The following is a 26,193-nucleotide window of genomic DNA, read 5'->3' as shown; positions in this document are numbered from 1 at the left end:
CTCCTGGACGCCTTCCTGGTGAGGTGTTTCGGGCATGTCCAGCCGAGAGGAGATCTCGAGGCAGACCTAGGACACGTTGGAGGGACTATGTCTCATACTTGGCCTAGGAACGCCTCGGTATCTCCTCTGTAGAACTAGATGAGGTGGCCGGGGACAGGGAAGTCTGGGCATCTCTGCTTAGACTGCTGCCCCCGCGTCCCGGACTCGGGTAAGCGGCGGGAAAATGGATGGATGGACAATCAGACAAAGTGTGTTTTTCTATTTCTCCTTCCCCTTCTTGATGATGAGACGTTTTGCCCAAACCCTCCTGTCTCTCTCACTCTCATCCACAAAAGCTGTACAATTCTGGAAGAGTTCTTAGTCTCTCTCTCTCACACCTTCTTTCTTTCTGTAGCAGCGTTAACTTTCTCTTTTGTAATTTGATGTTATTTGCGATCTCAAATAAAAACTTAACGGACATTAAAGGGGAACATTATCACCAGATCTATGTAAGCGTCAATATATACTCTTGATATAGCCTCAAGGGTCAAGATATTTCTTTAAATGTGAAAAATATATATACAAACTTGTGGTACCAATATCTCATTTATATTTTTGATGTCCGTGTATTTTATCCTGTAAGGCAAACTTGACACACTGAGGTTTCTCTTCAACACACCACAGTGGATCGTTGTTCTCGTCAGCGATCACAGAGCCAAGGTCAAGGTTTGAGAAAAGTGTGTTGGAGTTAATGCTGTCAAGACTTGGACTTTGGCGTGGTTTGTTCTCCCGTGGTGCAAATGAACTGGACTGGTCATGGCGTGAAGGTAAATACATGATTTATTTAAACTATCAAAAAAAAGAATAAACGAAAAGCGCGCACAGGGGCGGAGGTACAAAACTAGACTATAAACACAAAACTTGCACATTGGCAGAAACTATGAACAATTAAACAAAACACTAACTGTGGCTTAGTAAACAAAAACTTACTTGGCATGGAACCGGCATGAAAAAAGAGTAGCAAGGGTCATCAGGGTGTGGAGAGTGTGCAGGAGCATAAATGCGGGGATGTCGTCAGGACGAACAACAGAAAATGAATGAACTTAAATACTACGGACATGATTAGTGAAAGCAGGTGCGTGACTCAAAACGTGAAACAGGTGCGTGACGTGACAGGTGAAAACTAATGGTTGCTATGGTGACAAACAAGAGTGCACAATGAGTCCAAACGTGGAACAGGTGAAACTAATGGGTAATCATGCAAACAAGACAAGGGAGTGAAAAGCCAGAAACTAAACAAAACATGACTTAAAACAAAACATGATTACACAGACATGACAAATGCCAGACATGCAGTTTTTTCCTGCTGCTAAAAACCGGCGAGCAAACACTTTGCACGTTTTGCTGACGTCAATCATGCTTTTGAAGAACCAGTGCAACAGGAAACAAAGTCCATACTTCCCTCCTCTATTTTCATCTCTGCCTTCCCTCCCTCATGATAACCTCCAAATTTGGACTCTCACTATTATGCATACTTGTGCAAGTTTTGACTTCAAGTGAACGTGTACCTTGAAGTGAGAAAACAACAAAAGATTACTTAGTAGCAGGCTGTACTTCCAGAGGAGGCTGCGCTCCTTCAACATCTGTAAAAAAACTCTTGTGGATGTACTACCAGTCTGTGGTTGCCAGTGTTCTGTACTACGTCGTAGTGTGCTGGGGGGGGCAGTACATCTAAGGACAGCTCCAGACTGGAGAAACTGATCAGGCGGGCCGGTTCTACGATCGGAATAAAACTGGACTCACTGGTGACGATGGCAGAGAAGAGGACTGTGGAAAAACTAGTGAGCATCCTGGATGATGCCAGTCACTCTCTGCATACTGTTATCAGTAGCCAGAGGAGCCTGTTCAGTGCTAGACTGCTTCATCCCAAGTGCAGGACTAATAGACTCAAAAACTCCTTTGTCCCACACGCCACTAGACTGTACAACTCCTCTCTGGGGGGAGGTGGGGTACTAGGATGACAGGGGATGCAAAACAATAACAGTGCAATACTTGTTCATAACATGGTCACTACTGCCTAGTTCAGGGGTCGGCAACCCGCGGCTCCAGTTCTTTGATCACTCTGATGCGGCTCAGCAGCTTACTTGCTGAACCCCCCAATTTCCCGTGAGACTTCTGGATTTCAGTGCCTCTCACAGTTAACTCCCGGGATTAGTATTCACCGATCTACACCCTTACGGCTATAATAAGGGCGTGCCATGATGGTACAACATTTGGCGCCAGCTACAATATGTATTAACAGCGTGCCAGCCCAATACTTGTTATACAATACGCATCTTCTGCTTACACACGTATGTGACAGCAAGGCATACTTGGTCAACAGCCACACAGGTTACACTGACGGTGACCATATAAAACAACTTTAACACTCTTACTAATAATGCGCCACACTTTGAACCAAAACCAAACAAGAATGACAAACACATTTCGGGAGAACATCTGCACCTTAAGACAACATAAACACAACAGAACAAACACCCAGAATCCCATGCAGCCCTGACTCTTCCGGGCTACATTATACACCCCTGCTACCACCAAACCCCGCCCCCACCCCAACCCTGCTCCCTCTGTGCGTCGGTTGAGGTGGGCGGGGTTTGGTAGCGGGGGGTGTATAATGTATCCCGGAAGAGTTAGGGCTGCATGGGATTCTGGGTATTTGTCCTGTTGTGTTTATGTTGTGTTACGGTGTTACATATCAGCGGTACTTTAACTTTAACTTTACCTATAAACGACAACATGGCAGACGAGGTGGGGACGTAGTGGAAGGAGGCTTGGCTTGGAGGAGGACTTCAGCTTGTAAATAAGAGCGCACACAAAACGGCGCAAAAAGTGTAAAACAAAGTCTATAGCAAATTCGGACCAAAGAATCAGCATCACATGTACTGTAGACCTGTGGTCCCCAACCTTTTTGTAGCCGCAGACCGGTCAACGCTTGAGAATTTGTCCCGCGGACCGGGGGGGTTAATGTTGATTTAATAAAAAAATAAAAAATAAAAAATAAAAAAAATATTTTCTTTTTTTTTTTTCTTGTCCGCGGACCGGTGGTTGGGGACCACTGCTGTAGACCACAAGGAAGTGTTTTAAATGTTGAAAAACAAATAATATTATGAACCTTTTAAGACATGTTAATGATATATATTGTTTACATTATAACAAAAGCATCAATGACCCACATTATTAAGGTCCTTTCTTAAAACAGGCATATCTATAGTGTAGTTCATTAGAATGCTCAGAATCTATTGAGATTATTTAGTATGGTGCAGCAGATTGTTTCATCAAAAATGTCAGATAAGATCTGCAATATTTTTCATCTACATTTTACAACACTTTCATGTGTCATTTATTAAATATCCCATTCAGCAATTAATTCACTACCCAGGATTATTTTTTTTCTTTAATTATAATTATCAAAATTATTTTTGGCAAGGTCAAGTAGCAATTTTCCTAACTTAACCACCTTGTGATTTATTTTTAATTTATGGGTGACTCAGAGTTTTAATTGGAATGAAAGCCATTATTTGCCCTTGTAGGTTGTGATATGAGGACAGGACTTACCTGACAAGCAGACTTTGGTGACAGAAGGCTGGTTTCCAGCAGGAGATCGCCTACAGACATGAACACTTTTAATGTGAAATCACAATGACTATGACTATAAATGACAAGGCTTCTTCAACAATATATTTGCAATATATTTATCTGTACAATAATCTATTTATTTATTTATATATATATATATATTAAGGCTGCAGCTAACGATTATTTTTCTATCGATTAATCTATAGATTATTTTTTCGATTAATCGGTTAATCTATAGATTATTTTTTCCGATTAATCTATAGATTATTTTTCCTTTTACCGATTATTTTTTTTATTTAAAATGAAGATGAAAAAATAAATGTTGGCCAGTTTTTTCAAAAGGCATGACTTTTATATACAAAAAAAAAAAGTATGGCCACTCAGTCAACATTGACAACAACATGACAAAATATTCTGTAACAATGTAAACATTTAAAACTTTTAACATTTAACAAAATTAAAAGTAGCTTATTTGCTTTTTAATGTGCAAATATAAAAGTAAACATCCAGTGCAAATCTTAATATTCTGCAATAGTATAAGCATTTCTAAAGTAAAAGTATTGCTTATTTTGCTTTAAAATGTGCAAAAATAAAGATAAACATCCAATACAAAAAAGTGCAAAACGAAATATTCTGTAACAGTGTAAACATTTCAACAAAAGTAAAAGTATTGCTTATTTTGCTTAATAACACAACAATGATAGTATGATTAAAGTGAAAGTTAATTGTTGGTTTGTACATAGTATATGTAACTGTTAATGTTGTAAAAGGTATTTGCACAACTAATTAACGTTAGCGTTAAAGAGGAGCGCGTCTTTGTAAACACTGAACAGGCATGCCAAACGCGCCTCTCAGAGCGAAACAGTGTTTTAGTTTATGAATTTACAACGCAGATACAAATGACACATTCATGATTTTGTGTAATGATGACAATGTATACTCACGCGGACGATTGACTAGTTGATGGTGATGGTTTTCTTTTCAAATGTTCCTTCATAGCCGTTGTGCTGCTATGATAGGCCATTTCCGCTCGACACAGTGTGCATACAACTGTCAAGTGTTTTGCTTTTTTCGCTGTGCTTATCCCACACTTGAAGGGATGTACCAATGCTGAATGTGGCTTCTGGATTTCACTCAAAAGACCAGACCGTAGTTACTTTTTCCTTTTATTTTCCTTTAGTTTGCAACAGTTTTTCCAACCAAGAAACAGCTTCTTTTTTCTTTTTTAGTCTTTTTAGCAGTCTTTAGCAGTGTTAATAGACTTTAGTTTCTTTAGCTGTCATTAGCTGTCTTTAGTAGCCTTTAGTAGCCTTTAGCTTCTTTAGTAGGTGAAAAACCTTTAAGGACAAAACACCACAAGATTAACATGCTGTAAAAAATCAATCAATTATCAATCCCATAATTTACAACTATTAATTAGCTATCAAACTCTTAACCATTAAACAAGTGCAAGAAAATGGACACATCTTTTCCCTTTAAGTTAAAACAGATTTTAAATAAATTGTCTCAACATAAATGCACCAAGATACATATAAAATACATTTAACACCAGAAACACAATAGATAAATGCAGCAGAAAACCCAATATGCAAATACATAAATACCTAACCAATTAACCACCTATTTAGATACATATTTAAAATCCATATTCAATATAAATATATTATTCATTTAGCAGTGAAACACTCAATCTTAAACGCTGTCTACTGGTAGAAAAATGCCCCTTTTTCTACGCCCTCACCAACACAGTTAAATCCAACACTTTAAATTGAGCGACTTCACCCTCCTGATGAAGCAAACTGCTCCAACATTTATCAAACTAAGCAAAGAATATCAACACTAAACAACAGTTACATAACACACTGTGTGTATTTAGCCTCCAGACTAAGCACGCTACATGCACACAACCCCCCCTCCCATCTCACCGACTGGCCGAAATAATGCCGAATTATATACATTTGTTTATTGAAATACTCCCACACTTTTGACGACTTTTGGCGTGCTTTTTTTCCCTCGCTCGCATCATCTGCTTTGCGCTCCGCCATGACGGCAGTGTGACGTAAATATGCGACGCGTCGAAGCATAAAAACGACGTCGACGTATTTACGTAACCGATGACGTCGACTACGTCGACGCGTCATTTCAGCCTTAATATATATATATATATATATTTATATATTATTTATATATATATATTTATTTATATACGCACCTCATTGCTTTTTTATCCTGCACTACCATGAGCTTATGTAACGAAATTTCGTTCTTATCTGTGCTGTAAAGTTCAAATTTTAATGACAATAAAAAGGAAGTCTAAGTCTAACAGAACGCTGCATTAGCAATGTTATTTATGTGGTGGCGCCCTCTAGTGGGACACATTGGACACTCTACAAAAACAAATCTAAAGAAGTCTACATCCATCCATCCATCCATTTTTCTACCGCTTATTCCCTTCGGGGTCGCGGGGGGCGCTGGAGCCTATCTCAGCTACAATCGGGCAGAAGGCGGGGTACACCCTGGACAAGTCGCCACCTCATCGCAGGGCCAACACAGATAGACAGACAACATTCACACTCACATTCCTTGATTTGGATATTTTGTTTATTTAAAAAAAAAAAAATGCTAGAAACAGATATTATATATTTAAAGACAAAACTTTCTGTTATAGGTGAATTTTTATATTATTATTATTAGTTTAAAAATGTCAGCTGTTGCTCATTTCATAGATGTTTTTTTTGCTCTTCTTTTTACATTTTTACTTATATTTTTTAGAATAAAAATAATGATATTAATATGATTGTTTAACTGCATAAACTAGTGTGTCAAAAAATTATGCCAGTATGTTCATTAGGGTTGTTATTTTTTCAAATAAAAGTTTTCCTTATTTTGTTTTTATTTAACTAACTAAACTTGGTTTATATTTTAAGAATATTTTTATTTTTATTTGTAGAGCTTCTAATATTTTAGATCAGGGGTCTAAACATTTTTACCCCAAAGGGCTTGATTTGGATTTTTTATTTTATTTAAAAAAATATATGCTAGAAACAGATATTATATATTTATAGACAAAACTTTGTGTTATAGGTGACTAATTATATTATTATTATTATTAGTTTAAAAATGTCAGCTGTTTCTCATTACATACCGTTTTTTTTTTGCTCTTTTTTATTACATTTTCACTTATGTTTTTTTAAAATAAAACTAATGATTTTAATATGATTGTTTAACTGCATAAACTAGTGTGTCAAAAATATGCCTGTACAAAAATATTCATGTTCAGTTACACTTTTAACAGTGTTTATTAGGTTAGTTGTCATTTTTCAAATTAAAGTTTTCCTTATTTTATTTTTAATTAACTAACTAAACTTTGTCTATATTTTAAGAAATATTTAAATTTTTATTTTGAGAGCTTCTAATATTTTTTTTCACCAGGGACTCGATTTGGATATTTTTTTTTATTAAAGAAATGCTAGAAACAGATATTATATATTCAAAGACAAAACTTTGTGTTATATATATAATTATACAAATATTAATTATTAGTTTAAAAATATCAGCTGTTTCTCACTACATACCGTTTTTTTCTCTCTTTTTTCTTACATTTTTACTCTTTTAGAATAAAAATAATGATATTAATATGATTGTGTAACTGCATAAACTAGTGTGTCAAAAAATTATGCCAGTATGTTCATTAGGGTTGTTATTTTTCAAATAAAAGTTTTCCTTATTTTGTTTTTATTTAACTAACTAAACTTGGTTTATATTTTAAGAATATTTGTATTTTTATTTGTAGAGCTTCTAATATTTTAGATCAGGGGTCTAAACATTTTTACCCCAAAGGGCTTGATTTGGATATTTTTTTTTATTTAAAAAAATATATGCTAGAAACAGATATTATATATTTATAGACAAAACTTTGTGTTATAGGTGACTAATTATATTATTATTATTAGTTTAAAAATGTCAGCTGTTCCTCATTACATACCGTTTTTTTTTTTGCTCTTTTTTTATTACATTTTCACTTATGTTTTTTTAAAATAAAATTAATGATTTTAATATGATTGTTTAACTGCATAAACTAGTGTGTCAAAAATATGCCTGTACAAAAATATTCATGTTCAGTTACACTTTTAACAGTGTTTATTAGGTTAGTTGTCATTTTTCAAATTAAAGTTTTCCTTATTTTATTTTTAATTAACTAACTAAACTTTGTCTATATTTTAAGAAATATTTAGATTTTTATTTTGAGAGCTTCTAATATTTTTTTTCACCAGGGACTCGATTTGGTTTTTTTTTTTTTATTAAAAAAAATGCTAGAAAAAGATATTATATATTCAAAGACAAAACTTTGTGTTTTATATATATATATATATATATATATATATATATATATATATATATATATATATATATAATTATATAAATATTAATTATTAGTTTAAAAATATCAGCTGTTTCTCACTACATACCGTTTTTTTCTCTCTTTTTTCTTACATTTTTACTCTTTTAGAATAAAAATAATGATATTAATATGATTGTGTAACTGCATAAACTAGTGTGTCAAAAAAGTATGCCAGTATGTTCATTAGGGTTGTTATTTTTCAAATAAAAGTTTTCCTTATTTTGTTTTTATTTAACTAACTAAACTTGGCTTATATTTTAAGAATATTTTTATTTTTATTTGTAGAGCTTCTAATATTTTAGATCAGGGGTCTAAACATTTTTACCCCAAAGGGCTTGATTTGGATTTTTTTTTTAATTTAAAAAAATATATGCTAGAAACAGATATTATATATTTATAGACAAAACTTAGTGTTTTAGGTGACTAATTATATTATTATTATTAGTTTAAAAATGTCAGCTGTTTCTCATTACATACCGTTTTTTTTTGCTCTTTTTTTATTACATTTTCACTTATGTTTTTTTTTAAATAAAACTAATGATTTTAATATGATTGTTTAACTGCATGAACTAGTGTGTCAAAAATATGCCTGTACAAAAATATTCATGTTCAGTTACACTTTTAACAGTGTTTATTAGGTTAGTTGTCATTTTTCAAATTAAAGTTTTCCTTATTTTATTTTTAATTAACTAACTAAACTTTGTCTATATTTTAAGAAATATTCAAATTTTTATTTTGAGAGCTTCTAATATTTTTTTTCACCAGGGACTCGATTTGGATATTTTTTTTTATTAAAAAAAATGCTAGAAACAGATATTATATATTCAAAGACAAAACTTTGTGTTATATATATATATATAATTATATAAATATTAATTATTAGTTTAAAAATATCAGCTGTTTCTCACTACATACCGTTTTTTTCTCTCTTTTTTCTTACATTTTTACTCTTTTAGAATAAAAATAATGATATTAATATGATTGTGTAACTGCATAAACTAGTGTGTCAAAAATGATGCCTATACAAAAATATTCATGTTCACTTACATTTAACAGTGTTTATTATGGTTGTTGTCAAATAATTCATAAGTTACAGGTTAAACCGTTTCCTTTATTTATCAAAGTCCAAAATAAGAAGTCAACAAAAAAAGTCATATCTTACTTGTTGGATGCACACTGCACATTCGTCAAGGTGGTGAAGTTGTTCCTGACAGTCCGAAGGCTTGCGAGGACCTGATAAAAAGGATGAAAAGAAGAGGCTGTAAATGTTAAACTATCACAAAAAAACGTCTATAAATATACACTGTATATATATATATATATATATATATATATATATATATACATATATACAGTATATATATATATATTTGTGCATATGTATGTATATATATGTGTGTATATAGACATGTATATACATACACATATTAACATATACATAAATACACACAAACACACACGCATATATATACATAAATGTATATATGTATGTACACACATACATACATATATATGTATATATATACACATACATATACATATATATGTATATACATACACATACATATATGTATATATACACACATATATATATATGTATATATATATATATATATATACATACATATGTATACATTTAAATACAATGTAATATATGTGTATATACCACATACAGTATATATACATATATATATACACATACATACAGTATATATGTATATATATACATACTAGAAATGCGCGGTTTGCGGACACAACCGCCTGATGCGCGGATTATCCGCGGATCAGGCGGATGAAATAAAAAAAAATTAGATTTTATCCGCGGGTCGGGTCGGGCGGTTGAAATTAAAAAAAAAAAAGATTTTAAATAGATTCAGGCGGGTGGCAGTTAAACCAATTGGTAAATATATATACATAGTTAAATGTTGTTACCCACATACGAAAAACGAGCAGGCACCTGCAGCATATGCCACAACAGAAGAAGAAAAAGAAAAAGAGATGGACACTTTTACGGAGCGGATAAGGGATGCCTCGCCGGGGTCCGGGACCGAGGCCCCTTCCCCCGAGAGGGCCCCACCGGGAACCGTAGCTGAGGCGATCCGAGAGAAGGGCCCGACGCACGTCCAGGGTCACCACCGCGCCCACCGCACCGACACCCCGCCTCGTCCGCCTTCGCCGCGGCCGGCGTCACGCGCAGCAGGTAAGCAGCTTACCTGCCCGCCACCCCTGTGGCCGGGGGCTCGTAACAGGGGTCACTCTGCGCGCTCCGCCCGCGCAGCTTACCTGCCCGCCACCCCTGTTGCCGGGGGCGCGTAACAGGGGTCACTCCGCGCGCAGTGCGTTCACGAAAGGGGTGGGGCTCACCCTGGTTGATATAGACAGCAGGACGGTGGCCATGGAAGTCGGAACCCGCTAAGGAGTGTGTAACAACCCACCTGCCGAATCAACTAGCCCTGAAAATGGATGGCGCTGGAGCGTCGGGCCCATACCCGGCCGTCGCCGGCAGCGAGACGCGCTTGGAGGTGCGCTCAGCGCGGCTCCCATATGATTGCGCACTGGTGTGCGTCTGGGCCGTGACAGCGTGGCACGCGAATGTCTGTGCTGCATTGGATCAGTCTCCTTTCTTTAACAGGCAAAAGCTTTATAACCTCACTAATGCCTTGCATCGTCTATATTGGATATATAACAACGGGCGGGTGCGGTTCTGATTAAATGTTAGATCGGGTGGATGGCGGATGGTTGACGACTTTCTGATGCGGTTGCGGATGAAATAATTGCCTATCCGCGCATCTCTAATACATACATATGTATATATATACACATACATGTATGTATATACATACATACATACATGTATATACATACATATGTATACATTTAAATACATATATACATACATATATGTAATATATATGTCTATATACCACATACAGTATATATACATATATATGTATATATATATATACACATACATACAGTATATATGTATATATATACATACATATGTATATATATACACATACATGTATATATATACATACATACATGTATATATATACATATATGTATATATATGTATATGCATACATATACATGTATATATATACACATGTATATATGTAATATATACATACATATATATGTATGTACAGGTATATATATATATATAATAAAAATGTGTATGTATATGTGTGTATATATATACACACACACACACACACACATTATATATATATATATACACTCACACACACACACACACACACACACACACACACACACACACACACACACACACACACACACACACAGGGGATTTTATTCAATAAAATCCCCTGACGAGCAGGGAAACCTGCAAAACGGGCTTGTAGGGATGATATAGCCTCTGTGTTTTTTCCTGACCTAATGTATATATATATATATATATATATATATATATATATATATATATATATATATATATATATATGTCTTAATAAGGTTATCCAAAAAATAGTGCTCGATACCGTAGTAGAGCGCAATATATGTATGTGTGGGAAAAAAATCACAAGACTACTTCATCTCTACAGGCCTGTTTCATGAGGGGTTCCCTCAATCAAATCTCCTGATGATTGAGGGAACCCCTCATGAAAAAGGCCTGTAGAGATGAAGTAGTCTTGTGATTTTTTTCCCACACATACATACATACATATATATATATATATATATATATATATATATATATATATATATATATATATATATATATATATATATATATATATATATATATGATGACCTGGAGGGTAAACAGAGTAATTATTTTGCAATGACCACTTTTATCCACTAGGAGGCAGAGACATGTCTAGATTCAGAGAGGATCGGTATTACTTCTTACCTGGGCAAATGGAGTCACTATCAAGTCTTCTCCGTGGCTAAAATGCAAGACAAAAAAGGTCAAATGACTGTGGTGAACGGCATCAGTCTCTCCTATCACATCTGGAGGATCACTCACAGTTCTCCCACGATAGAAGAGTTCCGAGAAAGGGACTTGGGTGACAGTTCGTAGTCGCTGTCGGAGCGGTAGAGGAAAGACTCTCGACGCTGGCCATGACCTGCCACGTTGGGATGGAGTACCAGGCCCGAACTGGGGGACACTTGTGGGTCGGAAGGGCACGATCGTCCATTCTCTCCCTCCAAACTAAAGTTCAAATAGGAGCACTTTGTAAATATGAAGACAAATCATGCACATGATAGGGCTTTTGATTCATGGTCAATCAAATGTGTATGAAGAAATCAGCAGTGTTAGTACACTCTTAGAAATAAAAGTGCTAAGTAGAACCATATATGGTTCTTCGGCTCGTCCTCATAGGAGAACCCTTTTTGGCTCAAGGTAGAACCTTTTTATAAAGGTTCCACCTGGAACCCTTTTGGAGGGTTCTACCTAGAACTGTGTGTGTAAGGTTCCACCCAGAACCCCCCCATGAGAGGTTCTACAAAGAACCCACGCAGGGAGTTCCACTAAGAACCCTTTCGTATTTCAAGGGTTTCATCTAGAACCCACACAGGGAGTTCCACTAAGAACCCTTTTGTATTTCAAGACTTTCATCTAGAACCCACACAGGGAGTTCCACCAAGAACCCTTTCGTATTTCAAGGGTTTCATCTAGAACCCACACAGGGAGTTCCACTAAGAACCCTTTCGTTTGTCAAGGGTTTCATCTAGAACCTATGCAGGGAGTTCCACTAAGAACCCTTTCATGTTTCAAGGGTTTCATCTAGAACTCACACAGGGAGTTCCACAAAGAACTCTTTCATGTTTCTAGGGTTTAATCTAGATCTGACACAGGGGGTTCTAAAAACATCCCTTTTCAAAGGTTCTCACCGATAACCGTCTTGTCTTCTGAGGGTTCTATAAAGAACCATATTGTATTCTACAGATCAGTTTAGTTCATATTATATTGTAGTCATTTATCATGTTGACATTGAACAAACATTCAAAACATTTTAATGAGAAAAACATTTATTTAAAGATAGGCACCATTATTGGCAAATGTTATCAGGAAGTATGTCCCTGGTGACACAGGATCTTACCCATGCTTTCAACAATCCCTGAAGAACTCTTTCTTTCAAAAACGGTTCTCTGGATCAAAATAGTTCTTACTGGAACCCTTAGTGTTAGTGAGAACCCTTTTAAAACCAATTATTCAGAAAAGGGGTTTTAAAGGGTTCTCTGGATCAAAATGGTTCTTACTGGAACCATTAGCGTTACCAAGAACCCTTGAAAAACCCTTTCTTCGGGAAAGGGTTTTTCAGAAGCAAATGGTTCCAGTTAGAATCTCAGCCCTTGTAGAAGAACCCTTATTTCTAAGAGTGTAGATGTAATAGGCTGCCAGACTACAGGCATCCTTTTTGACCCTCGGCCCGTTCCGCAGAAGAGGAAACTTGGCTGTGTTCACGGGTTACTGGTGAGCCACAAGCGGGAAAATAGCGCGCAGAAATGGACAAAGAAAAAGATCCCTTATGGAAATACCAGGCCCAAAGCCATGGCAAGTTGTTCTACAGACAAGACAAAACCATTTTTCGCGCTGAGCAGTCTTCACCGGAGCAAATGGGTGGGTGGAGCTTCACTTCCGTGTTTAGATAACTGTTAAGGTGCATTGATAATAAGGGTGTAACGGTACGTGTATTTGTATTGAACCGTTTCGGTACGGGGGTTTCGGTTCGGTGTACCGAACGAGTTTCCACACGGACATATTAAGTAGCGTACCGCACGTTGTGTAAACAATGCACAACGCATGGCATGCTAGCAGCGACCGGGCTACGACAACATGTAAAAAGCCAGAGCTGGAAGACCCTCCTGCCTCGTTAAGATCTCCCGTTTGGGAACACTAAGGCTTCGCGGTGCGATACAACAATGGAGGACGGAGGTTTGCCGACATTGTTCAGCAGCAGTAGGGTGTGCTTCTGACAACACGTCAAACATGCTAACCCAGGGGTCGGCAACCCGCGGCTCCAAACAAGAATGACAAACACATTTCGGGAGAACATCTGCACCTTAACACAACATAAACACAACAGAACAAACACCCAGAATCCCATGCAGCCCCGACTCTTCGGGCTACATTATACACCCCTGCTACCACCAAACCCCGCCCCCACCCCAAGCCTGCTCCCTCACACATCAACCCCCCCCCCCACCCCCCCACCCTCTCTGTGCGTCGGTTGAGGTGGGCGGGGTTTGGTAGCGGGGGTGTATAATGAATCCCGGAAGAGGAGAAATATAACCTTAGAGGAAAAAATAATTTAAAACATTTATATGCACGTACAACACTTAAAACTTTTAGCATATCAGTATGTGGAATTAAATTATGGAATGGATTAAGTAAAGAAGTTAAAAATTGTACTGATATGATCCAGTTTAAGAGGTTGTTCAAAATAATAGTGCTTACAGAGTACAAAAAAGAAGAATTATGAAAAATACTTTCAACCTTATTGAAAATAAGATATTCTTCATCTCAGTATGTTAATAATGACTGAATTAATTAATTAATTACATATTACAAAACTGTTGTATACTAATTCATAGATGTTATTTTATTATATAAAAAGGTCCGTAAATGATTCTATATATTTGTAAACGCTTGAAGTGGGAAAGGGGTAGGATTAAATAAGCTTTGCTTCTTCCTACTCCTTTTCGGGCATGATGTAAAATGAAATGATATGAAATTGTGTGATGTATTATGATGTAAGTGTGTTCATGTTCGAAATAAACTAAAGAAAGAAAGAAAGAGTTAGGGCTGCATGGGATTCTGGGTATTTGTCCTGTTGTGTTTATGTTGTGTTACAGTGCAGATGTTCTCCCGAAATGTGTTTGTCATTCTTGTTTGGTTTTGGTTCAAAGTGTGGCGCATTATTAGTAAGAGTGTTAAAGTTTTTTTTTTTATACCGCCACCGTCAGTGTAACCTGTGAGGTTGTTGAGCAATGATGCCTTGCTATCACCTACGTGAGCAAGCGGAAGCCCCATTCAACATGTGGCTGATGGCGCTATATGCTGTACCGTCACGGCACGCATGACGCTGACACGCGCTATTCATTTAAAACCCGCGTGCCGCACCAGCTTAACAATTCCATATAAAGGTGAGGGCAGCGTGTCTGAGACCCCTGGTGTATACATAGCACAAAGCAAACTTTTTATGCAGTGTTAATTCATTTAAAATTTCAAAAATTTTTGCGGGTCCCATTGTTTTCTATCATTTGTGAAACTGGTGAAAATGGCTCTTTGACTGGTAAAGGTTGCCGACCCCTGTGCTAACCCATTTGAAGCGTCACCACCCCCAAGTGAACATCGCTTCAACGAAGATAAAGACGAGCGTCGTGCAAACACCGCATTCAAGCAGCCTCTCCTCGGCGAGTCAGGCAGGGCTAAAGCAATAACAAATGTTTTTAGAGCAGCAGATTTAAAACCATATTGCATTAAAAACTAGATTTTGACCCACTGAGACATTGTAACTGCAAGCAGGTCTGCTCTTTCTGCAGACAATGTGGATTAACTGATTTTTCTGGCAAAAAACATGAAGATTGAGTGAAAGTCACCAGGGTTAAAAGCTGGGGGGGGGGGAAGAAAAGTTAATCTGAGGCTGAGTTGACTTGAAACTGTTTAAAGGGGAACATTATCACCAGACCTATGTAAGCGTTGTTGCGTTTTGGACCAGTTGTTCCTCCCAGGGAATTCAAGTCACAATTCGCTCCCAAGTTCTTTCCGACACTTAAAGCTGAGTTGAAAAACCACCAGAGACAGAATAGGTATTTTGTTGTATATTCTCAAAGCTTTGCCAATATACATTTTTTGAGACCAGTCCAGCATAGAACATTCTATCGTGCCGCCCAAAATGGTCTGTCTTCCCAACGCCAAAAACCTCTCTTTTCCTTCCCCCTCCCTAGCCATAACACAAGCACAACGTCTCCCTAGCCATAATACATTCCAAAGAACTCAAGGTTAACACACACAGTTTGCTTGCTGACAGAGCAGAAAGAGAAGAAGTGGAAAACACGAGCTGTGTTCAAATATGACTAAGAAATGAAAGAAGTACAACTTAAATTCAGATATATGTAAATATCTGCCTCCGACAATTCCCCCTTCAGATCTTCTAAAAAGATCTTTATCACTAGTACCAACACTTCTAAAATACGCCCCTCTTTGAGCAAGCTAGAAAAAAATTAAAAGCACAGTTACATGGTAGATAAACGGATGGAATCTATGTCAATGTCGTCACTCTCAGGGAAGGAAACTAGCATTTCTCGAAAGTCACCACTTTGCCTGACCCCCTTCAGTGACATAGCAAACCCAGGTTGTTCAGCAAGCCCCTCAACAGCATCACGAGTCAGGTTGGTCAGTCTCAACAGATTATAAAAAACATAGTTAATGCGTTCTACATTTTTAGTAGCGGTCACAGGGAAAATAGCACCAATTATAGGAAGGTTCTCGAAACCTGCACAGGATTCACACCACAATTTATGTTGTGGTGGGACCCCCCTTGGTTGTCCAATTGCATCAAAGTAAACACCCTCAGGGTTTCTCATCAAATCAAAGGAGCCCGTTACACTCCTCCGAGATAAAACATGGCGTCCTCTGCGGGAAGTTAGAGGCCGCTGAAACAGGAGTTCCAAGGGGTGTTAATTTGGTACCGTCTAGGGTGACTGGGGTCACCAGTCTAACCATAGCACAAAGCCCCCAAATTGTTGCGTTTTGGACCAGTTGTTCCTCCCAGGGAATTCAAGTCACAATTCGCTCCCAAGTTCTTTCCGACACTTAAAGCTGAGTTGAAAAACCACCAGAGACAGAATAGGTATTTTGTTGTATATTCTCAAAGCTTTGCCAATATACATTTTTTGAGACCAGTCTAACCATAGAACATTCTATCGTGCCGCCCAAAATGGTCTGTCTTCCCAACACCAAAAACCTCTCTTTTCCTTCCCCCTCCCTAGCCATAACACAAGCACAACGTCTCCCTAGCCATAATACATTCCAAAGAAGTCAAGGTTAACACACACAGTTTGCTTGCTGACAGAGCAGAAAGAGAAGAAGTGGAAAAGACGAGCTGTTTTCAAATATGACAAAGAAATGGAAGAAGTACAACTTAAATTCGGATATATGTAAATATCTGCCTCCGACAATTCCCCCTTCAGATCTTCTAAAAAGATCTTTATCACTAGTACCAACACTTCTAAAATACGCCCCTCTTTGAGCAAGCTAGAAAAAAATTAAAAGCATAGCTACATGGTAGATAAACGGATGGAATCTATGTCAATGTCGTCACTCTCAGGGAAGGAAACTAGCATTTCTCGAAAGTCACCACTTTGCCTGACCCCCTTCAGTGACATAGCAAACCCAGGTTGTTCAGCAAGCCCCTCAACAGCATCACGAGTCAGGTTGGTCAGTCTCAACAGATTATAAAAAACATAGTTAATGCGTTCTACATTTTTAGTAGCAGTCACAGGGAAAATAGCACCAATTATAGGAAGGTTCTCGAAACCTGCACAGGATTCACACCACAATTTATGTTGTGGTGGGACCCTCCTTGGTTGTCCAATTGCATCAAAGTAAACACTCTCAGGGTTTCTCATCAAATCAAAGGAGCCCGTTACACTCCTCCGAGATAAAACATGGCGTCCTCTGCGGGAAGTTAGAGGCCGCTGAAACAGGAGTTCCAAGGGGTGTTAATTTGGTACCGTCTAGGGTGACTGGGGTCACCAGTCTAACCATAGCACAAAGCCCCCAAATTGTTGCGTTTTGGACCAGTTGTTCCTCCCAGGGAATTCAAGTCACAATTCGCTCCCAAGTTCTTTCAGACACTTAAAGCTGAGTTGAAAAACCACCAGAGACAGAATAGGTATTTTCTTGTATATTCTCAAAATAATTACCTTGATGTTGCAGAAAAAAGACCATATATTTTTTTAACCGATTTCCGAACTCTAAATGGGTGAATTTTGGCGAATTAAACGCCTTTCTATTATTCGCTCTCAGAGCGATGACGTCACATCGGGAAGCAATCCGCCATTTTCTCAAACACCGAGTCAAATCAGCTCTGTTATTTTCCGTTTTTTCGACTGTTTTCCGTACCTTGGAGACATCATGCCTCGTCGGTGTGTTGTCGGAGGGTGTAACAACACCAACAGGGACGGATTCAAGTTGCACCAGTGGCCCAAAGATGCCAAAGTGGCAAGAAATTGGACGTTTGTTCCGCACACTTTACCCACGAAAGCTATGCTACGACAGAGATGGCAAGAATGTGTGGATATCCTGCGACACTCAAAGCAGATGCATTTCCAACTGGACTGGACAGATCAGCTTTCAGGAAAAGAGAGCGGATGAGGGTATGTCTACAGAATATATTAATTGATGAAAACTGGGCTGTCTGCACTCTCAAAGTGCATGTTGTTGCCAAATGTATTTCATATGCTGTAAACCTAGTTCATAGTTGTTAGTTTCCTTTAATGCCAAACAAACACATACCAATCGTTGGTTAGGAGGCGATCGCCGAATTCGTCCTCGCTTTCTCCCGTGTCGCTGGCTGTCGTGTCGTTTTCGTCGGTTTCGCTTGCATACGGTTCAAACCGATATGGCTCAATAGCTTCAGTTTCTTCTTCAATTTCGTTTTCGCTACCTGCCTCCACACTACAACCATCCGTTTCAATACATGCGCATACCTGCCAACTTTTGAAATCAGAAAAACCTAGTAGCCAGGGTCCAGGGGCCGCAGGCCCCGGTAGGTCCAGGACAAAGTCCTGGTGGGGGGTTCCTTCGCCCCCCGACGCAAAATGATTATTAGCATTCAGACAGGTTAAAATGTTGCTAAAACCATCACTTTTCTATCAGTCACAGTGACTTTTCAAAACAAAAATATTACAACAAAAATCATATGGGTTGATTGACATGTTTATTCTGTAAGCTAACTTCAATAGTTTGAAATTATTTTGACAGTTAATGCCAGTTATCCTGTCAACCTTTCACAAGACTTCAATTTGTTCATTGAAAGTATAAACACTTTTTACAGTAAACAAATGGTAAAACAGTACTAAACAATTCCATTTAAAAAAAAATTGGTGTCATTATTAACTTTCTGTCCAAGCTTGTATAATCTACTGCCTTGTTCAATTGTAAAAAATATTCTGTGCCTAAAATTCACATTTCTATCACAATTATCATACTGTAAACATGGTAAGCTATCCATCCATCCATCCATCTTCTTCCGCTTATCCGAGGTCGGGTCGCGGGGGCAGCAGCCTAAGCAGGGAAGCCCAGACTTCCCTCTCCCCAGCCACTTCGTCTAGCTCTTCCTGTGGGACCCCGAGGCGTTCCCAGGCCAGCCGGGAGACATAGTCTTCCCAACGTGTCCTGGGTCTTCCCCGCGGCCTCCTACCGGTCGGACGTGCCCTAAACACCTCCCTAGGGAGGCGTTCGGGTGGCATCCTGACCAGATGCCCGAACCACCTCATCTGGCTCCTCTCGATGTGGAGGAGCAGCGGCTTTACTTTGAGCTCCTCCCGGATGGCAGAGCTTCTCACCCTATCTCTAAGGGAGAGCCCCGCCACCCGGCGGAGGAAACTCATTTCGGCCGCTTGTACCCGTGATCTTGTCCTTTCGGTCATAACCCAAAGCTCATGACCATAGGTGAGGATGGGAACGTAGATCGACCGGTAAATTGAGAGCTTTGCCTTCCGGCTCAGCTCCTTCTTCACCACAACGGATCGATACAGCGTCCGCATTACTGAAGACGCCGCACCGATCCGCCTGTCGATCTCACGATCCACTCTTCCCTCACTCGTGAACAAGACTCCGAGGTACTTGAACTCCTCCACTTGGGGCAAGATCTCCTCCCCAACCCGGAGATGGCACTCCACCCTTTTCCGGGCGAGAACCATGGACTCGGACTTGGAGGTGCTGATTCTCATCCCAGTCGCTTCACACTCGGCTGCGAACCGATCCAGTGACAGCTGAAGATCCTGGCCAGATGAAGCCATCAGGACCACATCATCTGCAAAAATCAGAGACCTAATCCTGCAGCCACCAAACCAGATCCCCTCAACGCCTTGACTGCGCCTAGAAATTCTGTCCATAAAAGTTATGAACAGAATCGGTGACAAAGGGCAGCCTTGGCGGAGTCCAACCCTCACTGGAAACGTGTCCGACTTACTGCCGGCAATGCGGACCAAGCTCTGGCACTGAGCATACAGGGAGCGGACTGCCACAATCAGACAGTCCGATACCCCATACTCTCTGAGCACTCCCCACAGGACTTCCCGAGGGACACGGTCGAATGCCTTCTCCAAGTCCACAAAACACATGTAGACTGGTTGGGCAAACTCCCATGCACCCTCAAGGACCCTGCCGAGAGTATAGAGCTGGTCCACAGTTCCACGACCAGGCCGAAAACCACACTGTTCCTCTTGAATCCGAGGTTCGACTATCCGGCGTAGCCTCCTCTCCAGTACACCTGAATAGACCTTACCGGGAAGGCTGAGGAGTGTGATCCCACGATAGTTAGAGCACACCCTCCGGTTCCCCTTCTTAAAGAGAGGAACCACCACCCCGGTCTGCCAATCCAGAGGTACCGCCCCCGATGTCCACGCGATGCTGCAGAGTCTTGTCAACCAAGACAGCCCCACAGCATCCAGAGCCTTAAGGAACTCCGGGCGGATCTCATCTACCCCTGGGGCCTTGCCACCGAGGAGCTTTTTAACTACCTCAGCAACCTCAGCCCCAGAAATAGGAGAGCCCACCACAGACTCCCCAGGCACTGCTTCCTCATAAGAAGACGTGTTGGTGGGATTGAGGAGGTCTTCGAAGTATTCCCTCCACCGATCCACAACATCCGCAGTCGAGGTCAGCAAAACACCATCCCCGCCATACACGGTGTTGATAGTGCACTGCTTCCCCTTCCTGAGACGGCGGATGGTGGTCCAGAATTGCTTTGAAGCCGTCCGGTCCGGTCCATGGTAAGCTAACTTCATTAAAATTAATAGTCCTGTCAATAGCATGGAATTACAATTCAAATGTAGTTTTTTTGTAAGCCTTTCAAAAGAATTCAAAATATGAAAAATTCATGAAAATGAATTGAAGCCATCAGACACTTGAAAAGTGGCACATCACATCTCTAATGTAATCATTTGAACTTTTCAACAGAAATAGCACTGCAAAAATATTAAGGACATACTTCTGTATTTTGGTAGTTATGCTGTCAACATTTAACAAGATTTCTTCAACTTGGACTTGAAAGCATAAATAGTATAAACACTTTTAACAGTATAACAGTACTAAACAATTCCAATAGATAACATTGGTGTCATTACCTTTTTGTTTGCTCAATTATTGCCTCCGTAAATAAAACTTCGGCATTTATCACATACAAAGGATCTGTTTGGGCGACGAAAAACGTTGAAAGTTTTCCACTTGTACCGAAATCTGTTACCCGTCGGAGTTTGTAACTCCAGGGGGGCGATGTTCCCATGGCGTTTGTTTGATGGTTAAACGGCAAGCCCAAAGAGGAGGAGAAGAAGAACGCTTGCGTAAATGGCGTAAACTATCCTTAATGCTGAAACGTCAGTTGTCAGAATTTCAGCATTAATAAATTACACATATACTGGAAATCAATGACTTCCTTTCATTATAGTATGAGTCCATTGTTATTATTAATGCTGAAATTTTGACAACTGACGTTTCAGCATTAAGGATAGTTTACGCCATTTACGCAAGCGTTCTTCTTCTCCTCTTTGGGCTTGCCGTTTAACCATCAAACAAACGTCATGGGAACATCGCCCCCTGGAGTTACAAATTCCGATGGGTAACAGATTTCGGTACAACAACGGCATTAGACTTGTGTTTTTTTTGTCCCAACGTGGTCTTTTACATCGCTAATTCCTCCGTGTCCGATCGAAAAATCTTGTCTGCACAAGGTGCAATTCGCGTAGTTTTCACCCTTTTTGGAACGGATAATTATTCCCGGATAGGCTTTTGAATATTCTTCACGGAATGACTGCAGTTTTCTTTCCGGTTTAAGACTCGTATGCGATTTTTCTCCGGCTGATTCCATGATCGTTCGCTCGTTTGGAAACAATGGCAACTGGTGCCTCGTGCTTGGCAGCGGTGCTATAAATAGCCTCGCGCATGGCATTCGGAATGGCTCGATAGGAAGTTACGGGAAGCAGTGTCGATTGTCATTGTTGTTACGCGATTTCGTGAATAACACTTTTAAAAAATATATTTTTTTAATTAATGAAAAACCGTATTTTTTATCACTGCATCCGTAACCCGGAATAGGTTGATGAAAACCGTACTAATTACGGGAAAACCGGAGTAGTTGGCAGGTATGCATGCGTAATCTGTTGAATCGCTTAAGCCGCTGAAATCCAAGTCTGAATCTGTCAGGGCTTGGTAAAAAGGATAGGACTCAGATGCAGAGTAGGGAACTTAGACAGGCTTTTATTTTGACAGCTTCCTTTTCACCTCCAAAGTCAAGGATTACAATATCTATTTATCCAAAAACTACCGTATTTTCCGCACTATTAGCCGCACCTAAAAACCACAAATTTACTCAAAAGCTGACAGTGCGGCTTATAACCCGGTGCGCTTTATATATGGATTAATATTAAGATTCATTTTCATAAAGTTTCGGTCTCGCAACTACGGTAAACAGCCGCCATCTTTTTTCCCCGTAGAAGAGGAAGTGCTTCTTCTTCTACGCAAGCAACCGCCAAGGTAAGCACCCGCCCCCATAGAAGAGGAAGCGCTTCTCCTTCTACTGTAAGCAACCACCCGCCCCCATAGAAGAAGAAGAAGAAGCGCGCGGATATTACGTTTCATTTCCTTTGTGTGTTTACATCTGTAAAGACCACAAAATGGCTCCTACTAAGCGACAGGTTTCCGGTTCATGAAAAGACGCAATCTCTCCATCCGCACACGGACTACTATTTCACAGCAACTGCCTAAAGACTTTCAAGAAAAGCTGGCTACTTTCCGTGCATATTGTAAAAACAAGATAGCTGAAAAAAAGCTCCGGCCAGAGAACATTATCAACATGGACGAGGTTCCACTGACTTTTGATATTCCTGTGAACCGCACTGTGGATACAACGGGAGCACGTACGGTGAATATTCGCACCACAGGGAATGAGAAGTCATCCTTCACTGTGGTTCTAGCTTGCCATGCTAATGGCCAGAAACTTCCTTCCATGGTGATATTCAAAAGGAAGACCTTGCCAAAAGAGACCTTTCCAGCCGGCGTCATCGTAAAAGCTAACTCGAAGGGATGGATGGATGAAGAAAAGGTGAGCGAGTGGTTAAGGGAAGTTTACGCGAAGAGGCCGGGTGGCTTTTTTCACGCAGCTCCGTCCATGTTGATATACGACTCCATGCGCGCCCACATCACGCTGGTTTTTAATATATTATTAAAGTTTGACTGACCTATCTGACTGTTTTTTTGACATTCCTTTAGCGCAGTTAGATGCGGCTTATAACACGGGGCGGCTTATAGGTGGACAAAGTTTTGAAATATGCCGTTCATTGAAGGCGCGGCTTATAACCCAGGGCGGCTTATGGTGCGGAAAATACGGTAACCGGCAAAAAAGGTTCCAAAAAATAGGAACAACCAAAATTCGCTCCGAACGGAGGAAAACACAAAAGTAAAGACAAACTATAATTAATAAATGCTATAAAATGTATAAACAAAAAACGCTCCAACAGGAGGAAGAAACAACAATTATGAAAAATTCTATACTATCTAATCTAATAAAGTATTAACAAAAATTGTCACTCAAAAATGTGAGGAAAGAATGAAAAATAACTGAAACTTACCACTTCGGCTGAATAAACTAAATAACAAAAAATCACTCTGCTGAGGAGGAAGAAAGGAAAACTCAAAATAGCAACGAAGGGATTCAGAATCAAAGATAATAAGCACAAGACGAGGCAAGGCAAGACAAGGCATGGACATGGGCATGGATGTTAGAGAGCACGAATAAACGAAACAATCTGGCACAGAACAAAGGAAGGAGTGGGCTTATAAGACACATGAGGGTAATAGGGAACAGGTGGAAACAATTAGGGAATCGGGATGACGTCAGACTGATGACACAAAAGGAAGGGCAAGTGACCTGAAACGAGAGGAGAGTTACTTTTCAAACTAAAACATGCACATCACAAGACAGAAAAAACCAAGACAAGACATCCCTCACCGCGGTGTGACAGAATCCGAGCTAATGTCGCTATAGCTTGCTGTTCTATGCGCCATGTTTGTTTGTGTTGGCATCACTATGTGACGTCACAGGAAAATGGACGGGTGTATATAACGATGGTTAAAATCAGGCACTTTGAAGCTTTTTTTAGGGATATTGCGTGATGGGTAAAATTTTGAAAAAAACTTGGAAAAATAAAATAAGCCACTGGGAACTGATTTTTAATGGTTTTAACCCTTCTGAAATTGTGATAATGTTCCCCTTTAATGTTGCACTTTTTATACGTAAAAGAAAAGTTTTGTCATTTTATTTAATCTGAGCAACAACTTGAGGCAGTTTAATGTTGATTAACGCGGACCCCGACTTAAACAAGTTGAAAAACTTATTGGGGTGTTACCATTTAGTGGTCAGTTGTACGGAATATGTACTGTACTGTGCAATCTACTAATAAAAGTCTCAATCTGTCAAGACGTGGACTATGGTGTGTTTGTTTTCCCGAGATGCAAGTAAAGCTGGACTGGTCATGGCGTGAAGGTAAATACATATTTATTTATAAAAGAGGAACCACCACCCCGGTCTGCCAATCCAGTGGTACCGCCCCCGATGTCCACGCGATGCTGCAGAGTCTTGTCAACCAAGACAGCCCCACAGCATCCAGAGCCTTAAGGAACTCCGGGCGGATCTCATCCACCCCCGGGGCCTTGCCACCGAGGAGCTTTTTAACTACCTCAGCAACCTCAGCCCCAGAAATAGGAGAGCCCACCACAGACTCCCCAGGCACTGCTTCCTCATAGGAAGACGTGTTGGTGGGATTGAGGAGGTCTTCGAAGTATTCCCTCCACCGATCCACAACATCCGCAGTCGAGGTCAGCAGAACACCATCCTCGCCATACACGGTGTTGATAGTGCACTGCTTCCCCTTCCTGAGGCGGCGGATGGTGGTCCAGAATTGCTTCGAAGCCGTCCGGAAGTCGTTTTCCATGGCCTCACCGAAATCCTCCCATGTCCGAGTTTTTGCCTCTGCGACCGCTGAAGCCGCACACCGCTTGGCCTGTCGGTACTTGTCCACTGCTTCAGGAGTCCTATGAGCCAAAAGAACCCGATGGGGTATCGGACTGTCTGATTGTGGCAGTCCGCTCCCTGTATGCTCAGTGCCAGAGCTTGGTCCGCATTGCCGGTAGTAAGTCGGACACGTTTCCAGTGAGGGTTGGACTCCGCCAAGGCTGCCCTTTGTCACCGATTCTGTTCATAACTTTTATGGACAGAATTTCTAGGCGCAGTCAGGGCGTTGAGGGGATCTGGTTTGGTGGCTGCAGGATTAGGTCTCTGCTTTTTGCAGATGATGTGGTCCTGATGGCTTCATCTGGCCAGGATCTTCAGCTCTCGCTGGATCGGTTCGCAGCCGAGTGTGAAGCGACTGGGATGAGAATCAGCACCTCCAAGTCCGAGTCCATGGTTCTCGCCCGGAAAAGGGTGGAGTGCCATCTCCGGGTTGGGGAGGAGATCCTGCCCCAAGTGGAGGAGTTCAAGTACCTCGGAGTCTTGTTCACGAGTGAGGGAAGAGTGGATCGTGAGATCGACAGGCGGATCGGTGCGGCGTCTTCAGTAATGCGGACGCTGTATCGATCCGTTGTGGTGAAGAAGGAGCTGAGCCGGAAGGCAAAGCTCTCGATTTACCGGTCGATCTACGTTCCCATCCTCACCTATGGTCATGAGCTTTGGGTTATGACCGAAAGGACAAGATCACGGGTACAAGCGGCTGAAATGAGTTTCCTCCGCCGGGTGGCGGGGCTCTCCCTTAGAGATAGGGTGAGAAGCTCTGTCATCCGGGGGGAGCTCAAAGTAAAGCCGCTGCTCCTCCACATGGAGAGGAGCCAGATGAGGTGGTTCGGGCATCTGGTCAGGATGCCACCCGAACGCCTCCCTAGGGAGGTGTTTAGGGCACGTCCGACCGGTAGGAGGCCG

At 40.3% G+C, this 26,193-nt stretch overlaps 1 protein-coding gene across 2 annotated transcripts in view; it reads right to left on the bottom strand.

Annotated features, from left to right (window-relative positions):
• LOC133607871 (3',5'-cyclic-AMP phosphodiesterase 4B-like) overlaps positions 1 to 26,193 on the bottom strand; it is a 156,792-nt gene that overhangs the window by 82,786 nt on the left and 47,813 nt on the right. For both annotated transcript variants that reach the window (XM_061962898.2, XM_061962899.2), the window contains 4 exons: positions 12,012 to 12,197; positions 11,895 to 11,931; positions 9,180 to 9,250; positions 3,595 to 3,644 (listed from right to left, as the gene is read on the bottom strand). In XM_061962898.2, the coding sequence (XP_061818882.1) occupies positions 3,595 to 3,644; positions 9,180 to 9,250; positions 11,895 to 11,931; positions 12,012 to 12,197 (344 nt within the window). The remainder of the gene's footprint in view (positions 1 to 3,594; positions 3,645 to 9,179; positions 9,251 to 11,894; positions 11,932 to 12,011; positions 12,198 to 26,193) is intronic.

Source organism: Nerophis lumbriciformis, linkage group LG09 (assembly GCF_033978685.3).
Source record: "Nerophis lumbriciformis linkage group LG09, RoL_Nlum_v2.1, whole genome shotgun sequence".
Lineage (NCBI taxonomy): Eukaryota > Metazoa > Chordata > Actinopteri > Syngnathiformes > Syngnathidae > Nerophis > Nerophis lumbriciformis.
This window is presented reverse-complemented; position numbering and strand designations above follow the sequence as displayed.